Source organism: Silurus aristotelis, assembly GCF_946808225.1.
Source record: "Silurus aristotelis genome assembly, chromosome: 5".
Classification (NCBI taxonomy): Eukaryota; Metazoa; Chordata; class Actinopteri; order Siluriformes; family Siluridae; genus Silurus; species Silurus aristotelis.
This window is the reverse complement of record NC_139578.1, coordinates 9,919,199-9,944,580: the sequence shown is the minus strand read 5'-3', so window position 1 is coordinate 9,944,580 and position 25,382 is coordinate 9,919,199. Positions and strand designations below refer to the sequence as shown.

Below are 25,382 nucleotides of genomic sequence, written 5' to 3'. Positions count from 1 at the left end.
GAAATTTGTATTAATGTGATTTTGTGTTTGATTTAGGCATACTAGAGTATTTCCAGATTTTTCAGGACTTTAGAGCAGGTTTTTTCTTCAGAGCTGTTCTATAGTTATAAATGTGTATATAAAACCAAATACTTAAAGGCTTTTTCTGCTTGTAAACCTGTTCTAAGAAGTGTGTAAAGGAAGTGTGTGAATTATTTAAAAAAATCATAACTGAACAATAAACAATGAATCATGCAAAGCATTAATATAAATAATAGAAAGGAATGTTAAGGTTTATAAATTATACAAATTATTAAACTATCCAGAACCAGACCAATAACAAGGCCAGAGGAAAGACTTCAGAATTAGAAGTTAAAACAAAGGCACATGTCTGTGTGACAAATAAGTATTTGCATTGAACAGAACAGCAGGTTGCTGCTTATTGTGAGAAAATTCAGTATTTTAATAATCAGTCACTCTAATGACTTTAATCCCCTGATTAACAACGTTATTGGTTTTGATGCCGTATGAAGTAAATGGTTAACGTATATCGTTAGTGATGCTAATGATGTTTTTTTTCTCATTTCAGATGCTCCAGTGGCTTTGATCGCCATCGGCAGGACTGGGTAGACAACAGCTGTCCAGATGAGGTGTGTGTGTGTGTGTGTGTGTGTGTGTGTGTGTGTGTGTGTGTGTGTGTGTGTGTGTGTGTGTGTGTGTGTGTGTGTGTGTGTGTGTGTGTGTGTGTGTGTGTGTGTGTGTGTGTGGCTTGTGGCTGTGACCATATGATGGATGTTATAATTTGTAGTTTAATAGAAAACCCCCTCCCTCTGGTTTTTTTTTTTTCACTTTATTATTTTCTCTCTCTCTCTCTCTCTCTCTCTCTCTCTCTCTCTCTCTCTCTCTCTCTCTCCCTCCCTCCCTCTCTCTCTCTCTCTATCTTTCTATAACCACTGCTAATTTTGTGCTAGCTTATTACTACCTTGTCAATTGGTCAATTTATTCTGATGTGTATGCGCTGTGTTGATATGCATTTGTGTTCATTATCCATGCTTTTAGACTAAGGACAACATGTGTGACATCAACACCACTCAGTTCGAATCGTCTACCACCACATCAGTAACCAAAGCATTCACAAAGAACAGAGCTATTACAGAGGCGGATTCCACCCAGTCTACATCACATCCGCCCACCAGCATGCCTACAGAGGGTAAGAGAAACTGAATTCATCAGGGAAAATAATCTCTCTCTCTCTCTCTCTCTCTCTCTCTCTCTCTCTCTCCCTCTCTCTCTCTCTCTCTCTCTCTCTCTCTCTCTTTATAACAACTCCCTCTTTTTCTACAAATCAGACGGGTTTTAAATTGCTTTCTAAATGTGTACAACATTTATAGACTGAAGTGTGTTCGTCAGGAGTGGGCGGAACAGGCAGGAATATTTGAAATTGCAGGAAAAAGAAAAGCTGTATTGATTAACATTAATTCATTCATTTATCAAAGCATTGTCCAGGTCAGGGATGCTGTGGTTTAAATGACTAATGTGTTCATACATGAAAATAACAACTGTGTGAGTGGGGATGGTTGTTCCATACAACAGCGTTTTTAAAAATTTTTTTTACGAGAGTTACGAGAATTAAGTCGACCTCGACTGAAGTACTGACACACAGGTGATTAACTACTTCAGGATCAATGAATTTTATTATCATCCTCTTAGTCTATTACGAAACAACGTATACATTTCGAATAGCATGCAGATGTAACCATCGATATCCTCGGAGTCGACCACTGGTCGCCATTTCAAACTGCACAAAGGAGTCAATTTTATCGGTGTCTGTCTAATTTTTTCTTCTGAATTAATTAGGTTTCATACATACCCGCCGCAGTGTCCGTTTACTAATTAGAACTCTGTGCTGATGCACCAAAAGACAAAAGTTCCTTATTGCTAAATCCTAACCTAAAGTAATAATTAACCAAATCCTCCACATTCATTTTATGCAAAACAGTGAAACGTTTCGTCAACTATGTGATTATAAAACTGTGATTGAAAAAATGAATTTGTTCTTTGTGGTTTTACTTGTTAGCAAAAACCTCCCAAACATATAAACACAGTATAGGGAAGTTCTTTACTCTGTAGCTTGTTAATTGAACTAGTTAACACAACATTCATTGAGTAGCTGAGGTTCGCTTGGATTTGAATGAATTATAACTGGTTCGGTAGTTAAGGTTTGGGCCCAGAATCATTGTGCTGTCCATTGACCTTTAACCCTCAGCTGCTTATGTGTATTCTGTCACAAATCGATCGCTCTGAATAAAGGAGACTGTGTGTTGACAACATTCTCTGATTTGACAGACACATCTAATAATCCTTTAATAACTACAGTATTTAATACGATGCAATTTAAAACGTTTGGGATGTGATGTGATGATGCCTGGGACGGTGCTGTTATATTGTTACTCAGCATTAGTTGGTGATAATGCAGAAGTGTTTGTTCGAGTATCCCATTTGTGAAAAAAATAATAACTCAGGAAATAATAGCTCACACCTTTATTGAAAGTGACTGGCAGTGAGGCCACGCCTCTTTCTTTGGGACTAACAGGTTTAGCAAAAGCGCTGGGGAACAACGAATGAGACAGAAGCACACACTACCTATAAACTAAAAAAGATGTTAGTCTGGTTGCATTGATTTCATGTCTCAGACCCATCTCCTGTAAATCTTTACACCTCTCCTGATGATAAACTAAACTCACTGCCAGTGACAGCATTGTGGCACTGGATGTAGTCTGGTTTGAGACGCAATAATGAATGTAGAGAGCCTTTTTGGCTGTTAAGGATTTCGTAATCAAGAAAGTCCACGTAGACTCGTTAATTATATTTAGACAAGTTGGGATCTAATTTACTCATCAAAGCAAGCGCAGTCGATAGGTAAGTGAGCCTCCGATTGATCATAAACACGTCTACCATTTTGGTTTTACTTTGGTCTAAATCCATCAGAGAAGCACAGGGCCTCGAAGCGTTATTCTGATTGCTCGAGTGTGGTCCTGATGTGCGAGGGCGTCCAAGCGACCAGCCTCTTATCCGTTCATGATTCTGATAGATCATTTGGACCAGAATTAATGAGCTCTGATTGCCGTAAGCGGCTTGCCTTGCTCGCACACACAGAGAACGATTACACAATGGACAGATCAGAAGAGGTGTAGATCTAGATCTAGTGCAGGTAAGATTGGAGAGCTGTTGAAATGATATAAGACCCCACTCCTCTCTCTCTATCTTACACAGACACACACACACTTATTCGTTCTCTTGATTTTTTTTTATCTCTTTACAGGTTTTATCCTTAGTTCATATTTTCTTCTTGTCACCAAGAATAAATATTTTCCATCATTTTTAGTCAATTTATAGTCAAAAGCTTCTTATCTCTCAATTCAGAAATCACAGCTACAGTAACTCAAGACCTTCTGTTCCTGGCACACACACTCGTGCATACGGACACACATACACGCACACGCTAAGGCAATTTTCATCCCACTTTATGTAAATAGCTCACACACATGGAATCGAGAGAGGTTGAGGAAAACAGCACGCAGCAAGGAATGAAATTGATTTCGAGCAACAGAATTGATCTCGAGCGAGTTAAATGACGTGCCGAGGTTATTCATTTCAATTTTCATGGCTGACTTGCACTCATATTGCTGCACAGGTAAAAGAGTAAACAAAGCGCAGTTTCTAAAAACATGATGCCAGTGCTCTTTATGGGTATATGTTCCATATATATATTAAATTAAAGAATTATAGAAAAAACTCTATTGTATTTTTTACACTGTAAATAGTATTTTGTGTGTACTATGTATTGATTGATCAGGATTCATAAAAAAAAAAAAAGCTGCCACTTTTCTTTTTTACATTGCTCTTATTCTGTCACTCTCTCTGCCTCTCTTGTTTGTTTTTTTTTGCTGTGCACAGATGACACCAAGATTGCCCTCCCTCTCAAAGACAATAGAGGTAGGATGTCACCTTGTGTGATAAATATACAGTGTGTCACATAACAAAACAATATCTTTACATTGTAATGCTTAGAGTGGAGCATTGTGTGTGTGTGTGTGTGTGTGTGTGTGTGTGTGTGTGTGTGTGTGTGTGTGTGTGTGTGTGTGTGTGTGTGTGTGCGTGCGTGTGTGTGCGTGCGTGCGTGTGCGTGCGTGTGCCCGTGTGTGGGTGCGTTCTTCTGACGAATCCTGAATTTCAGCCTCAATCTCTTTTCCATTCCTTGCTGAGGCGTCGAGCCGGCTCATTTCCTGAGATTGTGGAATTCATATCAAACTCTCGCTCGCTCACTCTTTTCTTGCTCACACTCTTATTTTTTTTTTCCTTGCAGTTCTTGCTTTTACTACTTCTCCCTCTATCTCTATTTTCCTCAACATTCTTGCGCTTTCTACTGTTTTTCTCTGTGTTTTTCTTTTTTTGCTTAGAAAAAGTTTTGTCTGTCCTCATGTGGTTTCGATTTGGCCCGTGGTCAGTATTTTTCAGAAGAAGCATCCTGGAAGCTAACAGAACTGTTTTTTCTGGGAGTGGAGCCAAAATAAGCATTCAGTCTGTCTTTTTTTTTACTAATGGACATATTTTTATTCTTGTCTCACAGTTATTCTTAGAGTCAGACCTGATTGTTAAAAAAACCCACCAACTAAATTCGTGTTTTAATGTACATTTATTCTGATACACCTACATAGAATAACCAAATGTAGAGTCTACATTTGCTATGCATTTAGACAGCTATAGAGGTGTACTGTATGTTCATGCAAAATAAAGAGACTGCTTGTGTGGGTTTTTGCTTTCGAACGACTAAAGCTATGCCATAGCAAAGAAAAGCTGGTGGCACCAGTACCTTGCGTATAACAGTGATTTATTTTTTTTTGTTGAATCCAAAGTATTAAAAAAAATAATAATAATAATTTTATTAGTAAATACAGTTACTTTTTTCTCTTCGTCTTTCATCAGACTGCATGTAGGCTTGTAAACAACACAAGAATCTCACTTGTGGGCAAATTGATCTAATATTACCTATATGCAATCATTTCAAGTTTTAAATGATCGCATACTTTTGCCAGATTACGTTGCTCCCTTTAACGTGACCTAATGCCAAAATACCAAATGTGTGACAAATGTGGGACACTTAGATGGACATCTGAATTTTCTAGCAGTATGTAGTTCCTTCCCAGACTGTTACCACAAAAGTGAAGGCACACAATTTTATAGGATGTTCCTTGGATGCTGTATCATAAAATTTTACCAACACTTGAGTTAGTAGACCCAAACCTGTTCCAGTACGCACAAAGCCAATGGTTTACATGGGTTGAAGTGAAAGATATAGCTTGGCCTGCAATAGAGCTCAGACCTCAACCTTACTGAACACCTTCGGGATGAATTGGAATAGTAGCTGACTTTACAAATGTCCCTGTGGTTGAATGAGCACAAATCTCCACAAGCACACTCCAAAATCTAGTCGAACATCTTCCCAAAAGAGTGGAGGTTATTATCGGGACTAAATGTGAAATATGTTATGGTTAGGTGTCCACAAACTTTTGTCTGTATAGTGTATATGATCATTTTAAAGAAAGTCATTTTCAAAAATAATTCTTGACATACATCTTAAACAATGTCTTTCTTTTCCATATTTATTTCTTCACTTCTTTTCACCTCAGCCATATGTAAAGTTTTTTGAGTAAAGCAGTTTAAGCTTCAAATAAAAAAAGTGCTAATTCAGTGTTAAATCGCATTAGCTTGAATGTAAAGTTCTATGCGTCCTATGCGTCTGTAAATAAAGCAGCGAGGGAAATCTGGGAAGTTTTAGCACTTTAACTAAGGTGATGTTTATTGCTTTTTGCGGCTTCAGGTGACCAACCGGAAATCAGAACAAACTACAAAAGGACATGACGGGAAGGCTGAAAGAGATTGAAATTTTTATCTAAGTGCAAATTTATCGGTGACACTGACATCCAAACAGAAGAAGTGTGCTGATTAATTAGGTTCTTCTAGGACGATCAGTTAATTAATCTTTGTCGATTAATCACCCCATAGCTTTAAGCTTCAATAAACACAGCGTGTTAGGACACCTAGAGGAGAAATTATCAAGCCTTTGGTACTAAGACCGAGCCAATTTCTTTTTATTGCTTTGTTAAAGCTTTGATGAATTGATTTAGAAATATGGTTTACTGGACAATGTGAGGTTTAATGAATGAACAGAAGTACCATGTCTATGTTATATGCTATTTCAGACAACTGAAATTATCTAAAAGTGTGGAAGTTTTGGTGGTTTTCATGTATTTGATATCTTCCTTATATACAACAGGTAATATTATACACAGCCACTTGTTTAGTATTGTCTAGGTCCCCCTCGTGTCAGACTTATCTGTTCAGCACATCCAAAAGGTTATGAGTTCAAATCCCAGCTCCACTAACCTGCCACTGTTGGGCTGGTGAGCAAGGCCCTTAAACTCAACTGCTCAGTTGTATAAATTAGATAATTATAAGTTGCTCTGGTTGTCTGCCAACTGCCATAAAAGAAAAAACATACCATCATTGATTTGCTGAAGCTTTCTGCCAGGAGAAGTTTATGTAACAGTCTGGGTTGTCAGTTCACAGTGGAATATATAGGACAAGTGCAGATGACAAGCTGTGGATGTTATATATATATTTTTGTCTTATTGTCTGCATGAGAGAGAGAGCGAGAGAGAGAGAGAGAGAGAGAGAGAGCGAGCGAGAGAGAGAGAGAGAGAGAGAGAGAGAGAGAGAGAGAGAGATTACCGAATACATTTTCGCAATACTTCTAATTATAACACAAATCACCCTGTGTCACAGACTTTTTGGAATGTTATGTGTAGATATAAAACAGCAGAGGCTGTTGGTCATTGATAAATTAAGAAGTGTAATTGTTGGCAGTTTATTGTGGCTTAAGAGGAAACACACACTGTGCTCTTAAGGTATATGTAAATTCACTTCCGGATGCTTCACGTCTAGCCATATATGACATCACCCTGTTGAGTGTTCTTTACTTCACATTTTGTTGACCTCTATGGTAAGTAAGCAATAAATCTATCAAAACGATAACATGGACCCATTAATATAAACCTTGCAGCAGACCTATTTTCAGAGAGGCAGTTATAGAAAATTAATCAACTTCTGTTCAATTTGATTTTAAGAAGTTAATAGCACTGTGTTTTTTAATTACCACACAGTTTTACATAGTGCTGTAATTAGTAATGTCCAGGCTTATGCAATAATATTTTCCCTGGATTCACAGGTTCACATTTACTATGACATTCCCATTAGACAAACTCTAACATCTACCTAAGCAATGGATTTGGGAGGACTCCCATGTCAAACGATTATTTATCTCTGGCTTCTCTTTGCTTATGCTGCGTTCTCTGAGTCTGCTGGTGGTTTGCTCATAAATAAGCACACCCTGTACTGACTGCGCTTTCACAACAGCCATTTCTCAATAGCTTTAATTGTATTAGAGCTCTACAGCATGGATTACTCTACCCAGTTAATTACAGCTGACTTTTTCTATATAATAGTGTATGTATTAAAAGGGCTGTAATAATACTGTTTTCCAAATAAACATACATGTATAAATAAATGCAGGTTATACAGGTTCTTAATGTAATTACCTAGATTCTACAGCATTTCATCATTTACTATATATTTGCTCCTTATTTTATTTTAATGTCCAAAAGGTGTGAATGGCTAACCAGTAATAATGGCAAATATCATTTTCCAGGGATTTATCGCTTGTAGGCAAAAGCACTAATTGAAATTTAAAAACTTTCCATTGGGAAATTGCCATAGAGGAATCGCTAGTTTTAGAAAATGGCATCTATTGATTGGTGCATGGGTAGAAGTTAGCTTAGTGAACAAGTGATCAGAAGGTAATGAGTTTAAATCCAAGTATTATCAAGCTGCCATTGCTGGACCTTTAAGCATAGCGCTTAACCAGTTTTATGAATGATATTACTGCAAGTTGCTCTGGATAAGGGTGTCAAACACCAAAATTGTAAATGTTAAACTGACAGATGAAGTCAAAAGAATGGCAGAGAGTGTGATTGCACAAGTTATCCATCTGTTGTAGTTGTCTTATGTTAGTAATGTTTGCCCAGCTATTCTTTGTTATTTTATCTATCCATCCTTTGCTTTTTAATCACTTAGGTTTTAGAAGGTTTCTTCTCTTGTTAAGTTGTAGGTCAAGTTGTAGGTCACATGAAGAATGTGGATGAGTAAGATGTCAAGCTGATGTTATACGTTATGGATAATGCACACAGGTATATTGGTCAAAATTGTAATATACTGTACATCAGAGTAGTGGACAACAAACTAAACCCCAGATCATAGATTCCCTATACACAAAAGTACTGTAAAACACCAAATAAGATTATTATTTTCTGTCCAAAAAACACACCAAAACACACATTTTAAATATAAATGAATATGAATAGGGGAAAAAAAGAGAGTGAACAAGTGAGATTTTATCTGAAGTAGCCCTGTGGCAAGGACACCAATCGGGAGAAATTCCAAAACGAGTTGAAAGTTCACATTTGCACCACGACAGATTTATCTTGATGTACTTGATGCATAGCCCTGTCTTGTCAAGAGGGCCCGAGGAATTAACCCACCTGTCCTTTCATAATGTGGATAGAAACACAGGAGAGTGGTCAGATGTGAATCTTGATGGACCACCAAAATCTATAATGATGATACACAGCATGATGCAGTTATAGCATCCTTAGTTAAAGCCTGGTCAGCGTTGCAGCAGTTGTTTATATATTACGGAAAAGAGAAAAGTTTCATAGGCAGGAACATTGAAAATATAACAGTTAAGAAGAATATTAAGGATATAGTATTGTACACACCTGTAGTCGAGATCAATTAAAAACTGAAGTGCTGTAGCAGAGTTTGGAGAACTGTCAGATCTAGTATTTCGAGACATATCCAGATTTGTTTTGAATTTTGATAAAGGTTATGTGGAGCACTGAACATATATAGATATATAGATATGTTACAGCCCTGTTATCAACACTATATGGCCAAGTATTGTACATTTAATTCCCGATTTATTCCCCCTCCACATAATTACTTCCACACTCATAGGAAGACTCGATTTTGGAGCATGGCTTTACTTATCCAGCCACAAGATCATTAGTGAGGTCTGGCACTGATGTACTGTTGCATTCCATCTCAAAGGTGTTCAGTGTGGCTGAGGTCAGGGCTCTGTGCCGAACACTCTTGTTCTTCCACTGTAGCCTTGACGAGTCATGTCTGCAGAACGCACTTTTTGTATAGAGGAGCATTGTCATGCTGGAACGTGTAAGTTCTAGTGAAAAGAAATGATTAGGACAACCATGAGCCTCCTGCTTTGTGGCAACAGTTTGAGGAAGAACCGTGTATGGGTTATGTCCACAAACATTTGGCCATATAAGCGATCTATTTGTCTGCCTGTCTGTTCTTTCCATATCAATGTTTTTTTCTTTCAGAAAATTGACCTTTTTTTATTTTTTTCTTTGCCTGTCTGTTCTTTCCATATCAATGTTTTTTTCTTTCAGAAAATTGACCTTTTTTTTTTTTTTTTTTTTTTTTTTTAGAGCAGACGGATGGAAATACTAGTTTCCAAGGAACAGGTTTCTTCTAGCATCAGCTGTGTCCCAGTTCCACTTTACTGGCTGTTTTTGTTTTTAGTTCTCGTGAGAAAGGCTCTGGCAAAATCAATCTGGCACAGCTGCATGTCTGGAAATGCAATGCAGTGACCAGGATTGAAAAAGATGTATAAACTCGTTTGCTTCAATTTACTAACTTAAGACACTGCAGCTAACACCTAGCTGTGACGATCATTTGTGTTGTTTACCTCGGCACATCAGGGTGTCTTGTTGACATCAGACGTATTATATACAGTAAGCATGCAGATGGTCGCGTTTTGTAGAAGAATTGAGTCTGTAGTGTAGTAAATATTATGTGTGTGTGCGTGTGCGTGTGCGTGCGTGTGTGTTTTATCATGGATGGAAAGAAATTAACTGTAAGAGCTGTTCAACAGGCACTACAAAGCCGACAGACAGGGGAGGGAGATTTCACCCGCTTATATAAACACTCACATATACAGTGCCTTTCCAAAGTTTGAAGACACCTAGTCTTTTAGCATTTTAAAGACTCATACATGTTTTTTCCTCCTTATATGTAACAAACTATATAAAAGGCAAAAACACACAAGAATTGGACAGTGAATGACTAGAAGAAAATTCTGTGCTAAGTCCAAACCTGACTTTTTTGGCACTAACAAAAAAACTTATGTAAGATGGAGAACAGGAAAGATGTTAGAAGACCTGCCTTATCCCGACAGTCAAACACTGAGGTGGAAGCTTAATGGTTTGGGTTGTTTTGAAGCAGGGAAAAGAAGGTTGGAGACTTTTTCCAGGTGAAAGAAATACTGAACTCACATGGCTACCATTCCATACTTTAACACAGTGTAATTCCATCTGGAACCCACAATACAACAAGAAACATATGACCAAACTCTGTAAGGGGTGGTTTGAGAGGAATGGCCTCCCAGTCACTGCACCTAAATCCAATCGAACTGCTTTGGGATTAACTGAGGTCTGACTAAGTTCAGAAAGAAATGTCCAACTAGTGAAGAATACCTATGGCAAGCTTTACAAGAGGCATGGCAAAGTATTTCAATTGAATGCTTAGAGAAACTAATTGCCTGGATGACCAAGAGTGTGTAAAGCTGGTATTTATGCTAAGGGAAGGTTGCATAGAAACAAAAGGAGCATGTCAAAAATGATAAAAGAGGAGGTGAGTTAACATGAAACATAACTCTTGCTGTTCTGATAATAAATGTACTCGTAATTTCTTACGAACCAAAATCTTTTTGTCGCCACGTTTCTTTCTGCCCCCATTTCTACGCTTTTATTCCTTGCCCTCAATAAAAGCCTGTCCAATTCCATTAGCTCTGTTTAAAGGTCACTTATCTACACTGTGGCTGGAAGGCTTTATTTGTGAGGCAGGTTAAAATAGCTCTGTATAATTACACCTGCATGTCCTCATGGATCAATCAGCCTAGACCTCTGTCTGTGTGTGTGTGTTCATGCCACATGATAGGCTGATTGGATAATTGCATGAAGGCAGGGATACCCATGTCCCTATTAAAGTGTGTGTGCATTAGCGATACTAATACTGTCTAGCAACATCTTCACATCTTCATCTTCCGTTCATCAAGCAATATATGCGCGAACCGAAAATATGCACACTCACAAACATAACCTTGTGATTAACTTGTTCTTCCTTCACTCAGATGTTTCCTCAAATGAGAACAGGACGAAAGGGGACAGAGATAAGCAGCTTGTACACTTGGGAAGCCAGCATGGCCTTGCTCATCACTTATTTATTCAGCTGAATTATACAGCACTCATATATTAATGATCCTGATTATTCCCCGGCCATTCAGCTGACTGCTTTTCATTTATATTCGCGCTTTAATTTATTCTGTTTGCTTGGGAGTTTTCCGAATTGCTACAATGCACAAATAGCTTTTCAGATTCATGATGGATTACGACGGGAGTGACCCTGCAACTGGGTAAACCAAGGGAGAAATGCAAATCTGTTTTATTAAACGTATGTGTTATCAAAGCTCGGGATGGAGTTGGACTTTGGTGTGGAGTGTGTTAGAATAAAAAGGCACATGTACATGCTTGTATACTGTATTATTTGTATGCTTGTGTGTGTGTGTGTTGAGGGGCATGTATTAAGACATTATACTGGAGTTAAAAGTTCAAATCTCGTTTGTTCAGACTGTTGAAATACAGACTAAATAGATAATATTTCCTTTTAAAAAAGGCCAGTGCGCTTCTGCCAGCTTTGCAGTTGAGTCTGTGTGGGGTTTTTTTTTGTGTGTGTGTGTGTGTGTCTGTGTGTGTGTGTGTGTGTGTGTGTGTGTGTGTGTGTGTGTGTCAAGAGAATAAAAGATGTTTGACACATCGCATTGAAGATGCTGTGTGGAAACTAAGTCTAATAGGTAAAAATAACAGAATTGTTATTACAGATGTTTACTTATTATCGTTCAATAATTAAATTCAATTTCTTAAAAAACGTTCTTTCAGCTTCTCCCATTAGGGGTCACCACAGCGGACCATCCGCATGTTTGATTTGGCATGTTTTTACGCTGGATGCCCTTCCTAACGCAACCCTCCCCAATTATCTGGGCTTGGGACCGGCACTAAGGCTTGTGCAACCCTAATGGCTGGGGTTGGTTCCTTGACCGGGGATCAAACCCGGGCCACAGCGGTGAGAGCGCCGCATCCTAACCACTAGACCACCAGGGAACCAATTTTTGTATTATTTGGTTTTGGAACATTCCTGGCCAACAGTCAGCTCTCCTCTGTTACATGACAGCTACCAACAGGACAAAGGAGAAGGCTAATTATTCTCCCAACACACATGAAGTCAGACAACCTCAGCATTTCAAACCGCTGCTGTCACAGAGCAGTGTGCTGTGTTATAGTTGAAGTCATGTATGAATCACTGTTTTTTTTCAGTGAACTTATTGTTCTCTTTCTCACTTACTTCCCGGTACTCGACTACTTTGTCATTCACTTGAAATCCCCCCCATGTAAATCATGTGCTTTTGTGGCTGAGTAGCAGCATGTTCTAGGTTTGAGTTATTGAAAGAACATTTTCAAGTGCAAGTTCTTGAATGATTGGACGAATAAAGATTTACCGGTTGTGAACGAAACGCACAAGACATTTGTTCAGTTTGGATGTGTGTCTTGTTGGTCCAACAAGAGGAGGAGGGGGTGGAGCCATGCTATGAAAAGATTGTAGCACTTTGAAGTTTGACATTTTAGATCAGTGCACAAAGATCATTTCAATATGTAATATTTGATAATCACACAACAAACATGACGATGATACATCACCGGCTCAGTTCTGTATCTTTTCTATATAAAGAGAGATTGAACAGTGTATTTTTACAGTGTAACTGTATACATACAGTCATGGCCAAAAATATCGGCACTCTTGCAATTCTGTCAGAAAATGCAACCCTTGTCTCGGAAAATTGTTGCAGTTGCAAATGTTTTGGTATTCATATATTGTTGTTGGTTTTTTTTGTTGTTTGCATTGGAACAACACAAAAAACTCAGACTAAAAGTCAAATCTGATACAATTCAACACAGATTACTGGACAAAATTATTGGCACCCTTAACTTAATATTTTGTGGCACCCCTTTTTAGAAAAAATAACTAAAATCAATCGCTTCCCGTAACCATGAATAAGCTTCTTACACCTCTCTACTGGAATTTTGAACCCCTCTTTTTTGCAAACTGCTAGGTTATTGAGATTTGAAGGATGCCTTCTCCCAACCTCTGTTTTGAGATCTCTCCACAGAGGTTCTAAAGAATTTAGATCTGGACTCTTTTTTGCCCATTTCAGAACTCTCCAGCGCTTTGTTTGAAACCATTTCTGAGTGCTTTTTGAAGTGTGTTTTGGGTCATTGTTCTGCTGGAAGACTTATGACCTCTGGTGGAGACACAGCTTTGGTAATCAACAGATTTCATGATACGGTTCACACAGTCAAGCCATCCAGTGCCAGAAGCACCAAAGCAACCGCGAAACATCTTTGAACATCCACCATATTTCTTTTTCTGTAAGCAGTTCCATGATGTCATTTACCAAAAAGCTCTACATTTGTCTCATCTGTCTACAGTACGTTCTCCCAGGTCTCCTACCATAGCGTCCCTTTTCATTCAGATGGCGATAGATGGTGCGAGCTGACACTGTTGTACCCTGTTTCTGCAGATCAGCTTGAATTTGTTAGGAAGTTAATCAGGGTTCTCATCTGTCCAGCCATGGGCTGTAAACCTCTTGATGATATTGTGCACAGTAGACACAGGAACATTAAGGAGATGGAGATGGACTTGTAGCCTTGAGATTGTCCATGTTTTTCCACAATTGTTCCTCTCAAATCCACAGACAACTCTGTACACTTCTTTTTTTTCTCCATATATTGCCCACACCTGTTACTTGTAACTTCTAAAAACAAATTACAGGAGCATCACATGCTTGAAAAGCAATCATTTCTTACAATTTTGACAAGGTGCCAATAATTTTTTCCAGTCCATTTTTGAGATCTTCTTATCAAGTTTGCCTTTTTTTTTTTTTTTAAGTTTTAAGCATATGTCTTAAGCATATGCATATCTTAAGCATATGTAAAAATGTGTACATATGTAAATATGTAAAACAACAACAACACATCTGTATCCTCATTCTTGAACACTTTATAATATCATTTATGGACAAATCTATTTTGTGAATTAAAAGTCACTGGGACGATTACATTGCAGCCTAACACACTTTGATGGCCGCACTACTAATTTTTTTCCACATACATGATCTAACAGATGCTATAATTGGCTAGCATCACTGTGATTGACAGGGGATAGAGATCATGTCTGTCCCACCCAGAGGGCATAACCTAATGGGGGATTTCCATCTATCTCATGTCTGCCATTACAATACAGCTTCAAGCTATGACCCTAACACCATATAAATACATTGTAACAACATGCATACAGATGAGAACTGCCACCTCTTCATGATGTATTTATACTGTGTTACAGTTTATATGGTTTTACTCTTAAAAATGCATGAATCAGAGAAGTAGGCTATGTCTCCTTAAGGCCTCCAAACTATACACCTTTCTGAAGTGTTTATTTTGAGTTGATCCACTACAAAACTGACCTCAGAATCAAATTCATTTCAGTTGTATTTGTACAGGGCTTTTAACAATAGGCATTTTCCCAAAGCTGCTTATATTTAAAATCTATTTACAGAATTGAGTCTGAATATACATTTTAGTATAACTGATTAGTTCCTACAATTCAGAAGTGGAACATCAGGATGGATCAGGCAGGTCCTGAGAGTAAAAGGGGACACGATGGTGAGAAGAAAATATTTTATATGAAATAGTAGGTATCCTTATTGTAATAGATAAGGATCATAGTGCAAGTACAGACTCCAGCAAGACTACCTATGACGGCATAACCAAAAAGGTAGATTCAGAAAACACAGATATGAGCTCTGGGATTTAAGGCTATCAGCCATTCCACTGTCAACAAACCTGAGTGAACGTGTAAGACTGGGGGCGACAATAGCATACATATTCCAGTTCACCAAAACACTCTATGACCATGATCACTCCAGATCTTCTTTTTTACTAAGAAAACTCTATTAGAATAAATATGTGTTCAACCTAGACAAACACTGAGACTGAGTCCAGAAACATTAATTGGAATTCTGTTCCATAACTGTGGCGCTTTATAAAATAGAGGTCTGCTCACTGCGGCAGTCTTCACTATTTAAGATACCAACAAATAGACTGCACCCTTTGATCTAACTGGACTTGGCAGATCGTAATAGACCAAAGGTTTTCTCAGGTTGTGTGGCACGAGATCGTTCTGTGCTTTATGTGTTACTAGTAGTTTTATAACCAGTGCAGGATTTGATTGTGAACTAATGTAAAATGGCTAAGACATGGGTAATGTGGTCATAAAGGTGAATAAATAAATATCGGTGAAATTGTGCAGTGTCTGGAGGATACATGTTGTTAGCATTAGTGTAAAATACATTCAAGGGTAAGCCACATTTAATAACACAGCCGATTTGCATGCATATTTAGCTTTTTTCTATTTATTGGAAGAACACAACTTATTACAAACCGCAGTGCCACCTACAGGCACAATGAGGGAACAACTATTGTACCTTTTAAATACCATACATATGTTAGCTGTATATTACAGAGTGCTAAATGTAAGGGCATTAAAGTAGCACGGTTGATCTGTTTTGATATTTAAATATTATATTTATATATATTTTTGAAAATGCAATGATGGATTGTAGGCTGCCCTTGTTATGAGACTTGTTCTGTTTAGCGCATGGGTTTTATCACTAACATCTGTTATATATATTAGTGCTTATATAAAGCAGATGTGCAGCCCCCAAATGTTCCTGCGTTTCTATGAGTAATTTCTTGTTTTGTATTTACAACCATTCTAGGTACGGGTTCATATGGTGCAAAGCGTTAAACCTCGATATAGTTTGATGCAACGGATTGTATATAATATTTTACATTCAGGAAGATCACAGAGAGGACAAGGCCTAATTATATAAACATAACAAAATCAGGACATTCCATTGTAAAATATTAGTTGACAGAGTGTACTAAAAACATATCAGAGACAGTGACACATGCCAGCAATTTTGTATTAGATGCATCAAATTGATCTTTTCCTCATAATTTGAGCATTGCCAAAAAACTATGTATCTGCTAGTTGTGTTGAGGAAGGGAGAAAATTTACATGGATGGACACTGCTCCCTTCTGTTAAAAAGAAAAATTGCACAGTTTATACAGAAATTAATCAGCTTAAGTATGTATAGATATTGTGTGAGAAATCATGTGTGTGTCTGAACAAAAGAAACATTTGCATTACATTGTTTTAATACTAGTAATAGTGAACAGCTCATATAATGTTTGTGTTCTATGAGGTCATTTGCAAACATGTTTGTTGTGTAATAGACTACACCAGCCTCCACCGCTTCCAAGGATGTTTCTTGTGTCTGTTTGTGTTTTCAGCAGAAGCAGCACACAGCATGGCGGAGCGGGAATCAACCAGCAACAAACATAATCTTCACACAGGCCTGATCCTGGCCATGCTCATGCTGATGTTGGTCATAGTGGCTGTGGTGCTGGTGACCGTTTACATCTACCACCGTCCCAGTTCAGCTGCCAGCCTCTTCTTCATCGAGGTGTGTGTGTATGTGTGTGTGTGTGGGGGGGGGGGGGATACTTTGACGAATTAATTTTGAGTTTTCATTATCAAATTACAAACACTATAAACGATTAATCAGAGGTTGAGTAGACTCAATTAAAAATATTGAGTTCCTAATTGTAGGAGATTAAACTCCCCCAATGCTGAGTGAATCACGCAAGATCTAGCACACTTATGTACTCTCACCTTTGATTTCATCCTCATGTTTGTTTGTTTTTGTTTGTCTCCACCCCCTTCTTGTCATTGGTTTACATGTCTTTTTATTCACAGATATTCTCACTTCCCTGTTTGATTCATTGTGTGTATATTTACCCCTGGGTCTGTTTTCTTTTGCACAGAAAACAGAAAATGCGTTCAGTTTCTGTTGAGTACCAGGCTGTTGATTATTTGAACTAACAACCTTCAGATCCAAAGTCCAATGCCTTAACCACTAAGCTTCTCTACACTAAGCTACTTCTCTAAATCCAAGGGTTTGCCTATTGCTAACTTCAGAAATAGGCAAACCCTTGTGCGAAAAAAAATTTCTTAAGCGTTCTTTGATTTGGGAATTGTTAAACTTTTCTACATGAAAAATTATTTGGATGAAACTATATTTTTAGGGGTGTAAACCATTACATCGAATTTTATAACTGCATTTCTTCAACCAGTGGTATTCAAGACTTGGATAATTAATAGGAAAACTTGTTGGGGTTTTGTTTGTTTTGCTTGTCTATTGCAAAAAGTGCACTCATTGGCTAGAAAATGTGGCATGGTAAAAGTTTAAAAACGTAAAAAAAAAATTTATATATCAAGCTGTATCATTGGTCAGAAAATGTGCAAGATTTAAACAAGGCACTCGGTAGAATATGGAACGTTTCAGTGGTTCAGCAGAATTTAGTGGAGTAAGGAACAATTATTTTTGTTGCATTGCAAAGCTGTGATATTTTGAGTGATATTTATTTATTCATCTTTATAACCACATCAGCCATTTCTATAAAACACAGAATGGTATTGTGCCGCACTACCTGAGAAATACAATACAGTAAAACCCCGTTGGACGAGCATAATTCGTTCTTGAAAATTGCACGTAGGTCCATTTGTTTGTACGTTCGAACAAATTTTCCCCATAAGAATGAATATAAAAGCGATTTAATCCGTTCCGAGATCTCATTCGATCGCTTATTTCTGAATTAAAAAAGTATTTGTAGGCTATTTTAACAAACAAATACACCGCAAATTACCGTACTGTAAACATAATTTAACACTTACCCATGTGATAGTGGTTGATTGCGAGTGTGAGACGTACACCACGCTCGTACTTTTCCACTATATCCTTCTTGGTTTCAATGGTAATTCTATTTACTTTCTTTTTCCCAGACATTTTTTAAGATTTCTAGTGAAATTAAGATATAACACTAAAAAAGTTAAGTTTTTGCTGCACTGAACAACAAGAGCGACCGAGCGATACGTCATCAACTAAAGGACTGATGTTTCCCTCGGCCGAAAGCGGGGAACCGGCAGCGTGGGTTTGCTCGTACCTTCGAAATGTGGTCGCTCGTATCTCCGTTTGCTCGTACTATTAGTTGCTCGTACAATAGGTTTTTACTGTAGTGAAAACATGGAGGAAATGGTGTCACACTGCAAAGACCACCAAAAAGTCTATCAGGCTAGAAGTCCAGATTCGCTCTTACAATCAAACTTGGAAAATTTTTTCAACAACTGATCAACTGTTTGAAGCCATCAGCACTGAATGGAACACCATGGATAATGCGTAAACAGTTGAAAAAATGGAAGGGAAAGATATTCTATAACAAGCCGCTTGCTCATTTCTTGACCAATGATTTGTTGTTAAGGCCAGTGAACACTTCATATTCTGCGATTGATAATCCTGACAAAGTTTATTCCAGTGGATCATGATTCATGAGCATGCTGTTGGAAGCATAATCATATCAGCATTATAGCAATCTTTCTGGTTCTTGCAACCAGAGAGATTTGGACCCGAGTACCTAGACTGTTAGACTCGATGTGTCTTGAATGCTTTCTAGAGAATGTGGAATTCAGTTTTCCCCTTTTCAACACAAGAACACAAATAACATGGATTAACACATTATTATTGTTTGTTTGTTTGTTTTGTTGGATTTGTAGAGACGACCGAGCCGGTGGCCTGCTATGAAGTTCCGCCGTGGTTCTGGGTATCCCGCATACGCTGAGGTTGAGCCCGTTGGCCAGGAGAAAGAGGGCTTTATCGAGGCTGAGCAGTGCTGAGGTCTTAATCTTTGACCTTGTTCCCCCATACACTGCCCTGCTTCCTTCTCATTCACAATACACATCCATGTAAGAACTGAAATGCCCCGCTCTCATCGATCGTCCAAACTGGAAATAAAAACAACAATGTGGATATAAAATCAAGAGCAGTAGCCGGTTGGCTGATGATTAGTAGCACAGATTCAGATTCCTAAAGATTGATGATTACATGAGTCATGAGAAAACTGACAAATGTCTGATTCTGGATCATTAAAACTGTCCAAACTGTATGCTGAGCTCTAGATCTGATCTAGAAACGGCACCCGAAGCCCTGATCCCACTGGAACAGATTTGGATTCTTATTAGATGCATTTTTTTTTTTTTTTTTTTTTTTTTTTTTTACCACAAGACGAAACTCTTTTTGAAACTGTTTTAAAATTCAGAGCAGTTTATCACCAGTTTATGGTTTGGAAAAATTGGTTTTGGTCTTTATATATCTTTAAGGGGTTTTTTTATTGCTTTTTATTGTTGCATTTATTCAGGTTTTATTTGATGTTTTGGAGGAATTTAGTGAAGGGTCGTTGCTTTAAAGGCAGTTATACTCATATCAAATCATCATTTACATTTTTTGCTACAATTGGGAAACGTTTGCTCACTAAATCCAACAGTGTTGCTTAACTTTTCCATGCCTATGATTCATACTCACTTTATAATTTTTTTGCACAAAACTTTTTTTTTAATGTACATTTTTTTTTTGTTTGTTTTCTGGGGTTACTAACGCAAAGTTACAAGACAGGCGCTTGTGGATTTTTGTATCCTGTGTGTGTCAAAATAGAGGTTGGTTTTCAGCAAAATGTTGTTTCTTTTATATCTTTTTGATAGTTTTCCAACAGTTTCATTTTTTCCCCATAGAAACTCCTCCCATCCTACTGCTAGCTCTGACTAAATCCTGTTCAATTGCTTAAACGCGGTACATGCAATAGTCATGCCAGTGTACGTGACCACATAAATGAGAATATATATTTGATATCTGTCCATATGTAATTACTCTATAAATCTATAACAGTGTGTAAATGTTATCAGCTGTGTTCTTATTATATGAATAGAGTGAGGTCTTTTTAATGGAATGAAGACTACATATAGCATTCTTTAGGTTCATCCTGCGATTCATGCATTGTCCATATAGGATCAGAGAAATAGATTTCTATTAATGTAGCATAGACACAAATAAATACTAAACTCGAATCTTTTTATTTTTTTCTTCAATCATTTCAATACTATTATGTGATTGTCATTACAATTTTAAGAAGTTGGTTCTTGCTCTACAGTCATATCTATAATTACAGCAATTCATTATTGTTCCTGTTGCAAATGTTTTACTGTTTTAAAGACCAAAGACCCATAATCACTGCATCACAACTACTGTTCCTTATTTTTTCCCTTCACACACACACACACACACACACACACACAAACACACACATACACAGGCACAGATTAAGACAAATGTCTTCTGAAACTGCATAATAAACTCAGGTTCAGTTAGAAAATGATTGTGTGAATTACAGAGGAAAAGGAGGGACAAAAAAAAAATTTTTACTATATGTTACAGATGCAAATCATAAACCGATGCAGATAATAGTACACCAGAACCATCACATTTCAATAAAGAAAATGATGTATGGGAATTCAAGAAAGACACGTTGGCCTTTTTTTTTTTGTTTTGGGGGGTGGGGGGTTTTCTTTTGGGTTTTTGTTTACTTTTTTTCTGAATCACTGGACTGATTTTAATGATTTTCTTTGAGTGTGTGTGGGTGGCTGGGTTTGTATGTGTGTGCGTGTGAGTGATTTTAAAAGTGAATTAATGAATGCTTGACAGATGAGGAGAACGTTACTTTTAACAGCTCTCAGATTCTGGACTTTCCCCCCAATAACAGTTCTTTGAGAGCTGCTGGACTAGTTGATGCTGTAACTCTGTGTGCTCCTCTATAACTACTGTCATTTTGATTGCATTTTAAACTCAATAAAGTTGTTTAAACAACGCTTGTCTTTGCTGTTTACTCTAAAAATGTGCACTCATGGGATCTGAAGGGGGGAAAATAGTACAAAAATATCTTACATTTATCTACATATTAAGTACATTTTCATATAAAATTTAGGACATTAAATATACCCTACAAGACAACAATCCAAATCATTAGGCAAAAATCAACCAAAAATAGTGTGAAAAAAGAAATTTAGATATTTGCTATAATCTTCTCAGTCATAACATCTGATGTGAATAAAAGTTAAGCATTATAAATGTTCCTATCTTAGCTACATTTTGTCTTCATATTGTACCTTGTAGTAAGGTCCCCTGGTGGTTAAGATGCAGCCCTCTCACTGTTGCGACCCGGGTTCGATCCCCGGTCAGGGAACCATCCCCAGCCACTCTCAGTGCCGGTCCCAAGCCCGGATAAATTGGGGAGGGTTGCGTTAGGAAGGGGATAAATTGGGGAGGGTTGCGTTAGGAAGGGCATCCAGCGTAAAACATATGCCAAATCAAACGTGCGGAGGATCTGCTGTGGCGACCCCTAACGGGAGAAGCCGAAAGAAAGTTTATTGTACCTTGTAGTACAGGGGTACCAAAAGTCCTATAGTGTAAATAAACACTTAAACAAAATGTCTTTAAAAATGGTTTATACCTAGTTTATATATTTGATATCTCTTTTAGGTAGCCTTTAAAAATGGCTTTTGACAAAAGAGAAAAAAAAACTTAACTTGATCTCGTGGCTGCACCAGGAAGCAGTGACATGCTTGGGAGGGATATTAACAAAAAACATTGCAAACACATGAAACTGTTGCCATATTAACAAATTCGGAAAGACTAGAAGTGCTGAGCACCAACCATGAACTGGACATCAATGAGGTGAAGCTTATGAAGGTACAAATCAACATGATGCTGGTATCTATGGTTGTATATGGAGACTTTTGGGACACCTGTTGTTATTAGAATAGCTAATAACAATTATATGGCAATGGGTCAATTTTCACCAATACCATGGAATCTGCTTTTATATATGATTTTATTTAGCAGCCTCTGGACCATTAAAAGAGAAGAATTAAGTGTATCAGAATTATAAGCAATAAACTTTTAAAAATATATATATTTTTTGCAATTTTTTCAAACTTAAATAAATTTATGATTGTTGCCTTGAATTATTATAATTTTTGGCTTTTAAACAAATATATGGATTCAAATGAACGGATTGTTACTACAAGTTTTTAATTAGTCTTAGTTACTGTGTATCTCTATTTGCATCTCTAGTTTTATTTTCTCACTCACATATTATGTAATCTTCAGTGAGTTTGTGTTTTCCCTTTTTTTTCCTTCAGTTAAAAGTTAAAGATAGACTTGTTAATTATTATTAAAAAAATATATATAAATGCATCATTCTTATTGAGGAAAAGATGGAGATTTTATATATTGTGTGCCTCCAACTTTGTTGTAACTGTTTGAGGAAGAATCACATATAGCTGAAAAAGTCAGGTGTCCCAATACTTTTGTACCTGTAGTGAATGTTCTAATTAAAAATATAATGTGGGTTAAGCTGTGAAAATGTCTCACTTTTGAGAATTACATCTTCAGGGTTTGAGTTAAAATACATATATTTGGTTTGTAAAAGAATTCATATGAAACAAGGAATTTGCACATTACACATCCCAGTCATCCCAGTACACATAAATTACCTTACATCATTCATTCTTTGGCTATACAGTGTTCGGCAGACACAAAAGGATTTTTGTACCAGGTTAATATATACATCACTATTATAAATCTCCTACCCAGAGAAGGAATCTGGTACTCCAAGTATAGAACATGTGCTAAATCAGAAATCTGACTTCTGCTTATCTTATTACAGACTAAACATAAATGAAATAAAGAGGGTTACATAACTCCTGTGATCTTCCAAGCATGACCTGTCAACTCTAGCAAATCCATTCTTCAACAAATCTGTCAGATTTTCAAACAGATTTACAAGGCACTCCAGGATAGCATTATATAAAACAAAAAAATGATGACTTCAAAGAAAATCTAAGCTTCTTCCAGATAGGATTTAGTTATAAATAATCCTGCATTCAACAATTCCTTCTAGAGCCAAAAATCCTGCTCTGTCTTCTTGGAAATACTAAATTAGATTTTCTTACACTATTCCACAAAACTCTATATATTAGAATAGCAACTTTATAGATTACTGTCGGGCATTAAATTCAGGTTCAGCACAGGTTTCATTAGATTAAATAGTCTCTGCAATAGTTTACAAGTACATGCTCTATTAGCACTTCTTTTTATTAGCTTGTAGTCACTTTACAATTAAGACAATTATATACGCAAACTGGAGTCAGTCTATCTTTCCAAGCACTTTACCAAGGCTGAGGTCAAACTAACAAGTCAGTAATCATTATTTTCTTTACAACAAATTTTTTCCAGATGGAGCTTTTGGAAAATGATACACCAAGCTGCAGCATCCTTTTTACCAATTCCATGCCATCTGTGTTTTTTCAGAGCATGGGGTGGGGGAAGTGGTAGCTCCGTGGTTAAAACTCTGGGTTACTCATCAGAAGGTTGAGGGTTCAAGCCCTGGTGATTGCTAAGCTGACTATTTTGGGCTCTTCAGCAAGGCCCTTAACCCTCTGTGCTCCCAGGGCTCTGACCCTAGCTTCCTAACATTTCTGAGATTTGTGAGGAAAGAATTTCACAGTGGTGCATGTGCCAAGTTTTTCATAAAAAGAAAGTCAGACTTTATCCTGGTTAGCCATTAAATGCAGACAATTTGTGTCAATAATGAGTTTAAAAGTTTTTCAAATCCAGCATAAAATTCATTAAATGTACTTCTTACTAGAATTCTCACGTCATATGAGTTCAAAGGTTTCATTTGTTTATTTCTACAGCAGAGTAATAAGATCAGTCCAGACTTCTCTCACAGGTAAAGCTTATCAAACCTAAAAAAAAGACAGGGGACACCTTGGATGGGATGTCAAACAATCACAGGGCACAATTGCACACCCATTATGGACTAAACGCCACTCAACCCACAATGCATGTGTTTGGACTGGAGAAAAAAAACAGAGTTCCTGGAGGAAACAATGCCAAATCACATCAAGGGCTTTTCATCACATTCCATATATATACAGTTTAGTGCAGTACACAGTGCATTAAACATTGTTGCTCCAGGACCAAGGTGCTTCATAAAACTTATGCGAACGTACATACATGTATAAGAGGCGACACACAACTAAGACATAAGCAAACCTACACATTAAACTACATGTGTGCAAATGTGTGCAGAGAAAAGCAGATAGAGAGCAAACTACAAACACAGGGCGTGGCATTTAGATGTGAGGAAAACATACTCAGATCCAAGCCGCCAAACATCTTTATTTATATATTTTTTATAATTTTGTAGTCATTATTACTGAATGGGACATGATAATAATTGTGCTGGGTCTTAATATTAATTAGAGAGAATATCTGGAAGAGGAAGACAAAGGGGCAAAAAAAAAGGGTGTTTCCCCTTTTTTTTTTTTTTTTTTTTTTTTACTTTCAACCTATTTGAGGGTTTTGCTGTGTTTGCCAAACTATTTCCAAAAGAACAATCCATAGCTTTAAAAATTCAATTGCACTCATGTGTAAAAGGCTTTTTGTAAAATTGTTGAACCACTCTTTTTTGTTTGTGAACTATTGAACTCTCTCTTTCTCTCTCTGCAACCATCCAAATCCAATGACAAAAGCAATTGAATAAAGACAATCAAGTAAACTATATGAACAACATTTCGTGGATGCCTGACTATAGGATTCCTACATGCTTTTTGTCCATTTGCTGTTATAAAAACCTCCACTATTCTGGGAAGATGTTCTAGTAGATTTTGGAGCGAGGTTGTGCAAATTTGTGCGTATTTGGCAACAAGAGCATTAGGCCAACACATCTCTGGTTTTCCCTGTCTTGTTCTTTTGACCAAATAAGCAATAAGTTTAACTCATGATTTGAGAACATATGTGCAATAATATGTGCTGTGTGTTTCTTGTCTGACATCAACTAGGACAAGAATTGTATATCACATCAGTTATCTATCTTATTAAATTGATCCTATTATAGTTTGGGCATGATATAATCTAACAGTGTTAAATAAGGTTGAGGAGCACAGAGCTCTAAAGCATGCCACAAAAGATCTTTTCCTCAAACCCATGTAAACCCTATATTCATTGAGCTCGCTTTGTGCTCAGGGGCGTTGTCATGCCCCAAAGGTTTGGGTCTCTTGGTTCATGTGAAGGGAAAATTAA

The 25,382-nt window shown here is 37.2% G+C and overlaps 1 protein-coding gene across 5 annotated transcripts in view; it reads left to right on the top strand.

The window, feature by feature from the left end:
* Positions 1-21,101, top strand: part of plxdc2b (plexin domain containing 2b) — a 138,231-nt gene extending 117,130 nt beyond the window's left edge. For 2 of the 5 annotated variants that reach the window (XM_083542009.1, XM_083542010.1), the window contains exons 10-14: positions 569-629; positions 1,039-1,189; positions 3,937-3,975; positions 16,642-16,814; positions 18,962-21,101. In XM_083542009.1, coding sequence (XP_083398135.1) covers positions 569-629; positions 1,039-1,189; positions 3,937-3,975; positions 16,642-16,814; positions 18,962-19,081 — 544 coding nt within the window. In that variant the 3' untranslated portion in view covers positions 19,082-21,101. The remainder of the gene's footprint in view (positions 1-568; positions 630-1,038; positions 1,190-3,936; positions 3,976-16,641; positions 16,815-18,961) is intronic. The other 3 variants (XM_083542011.1, XM_083542013.1, XM_083542012.1) reach the window with 3 other exon arrangements.
* Positions 21,102-25,382: the final 4,281 nt, after the last annotated feature.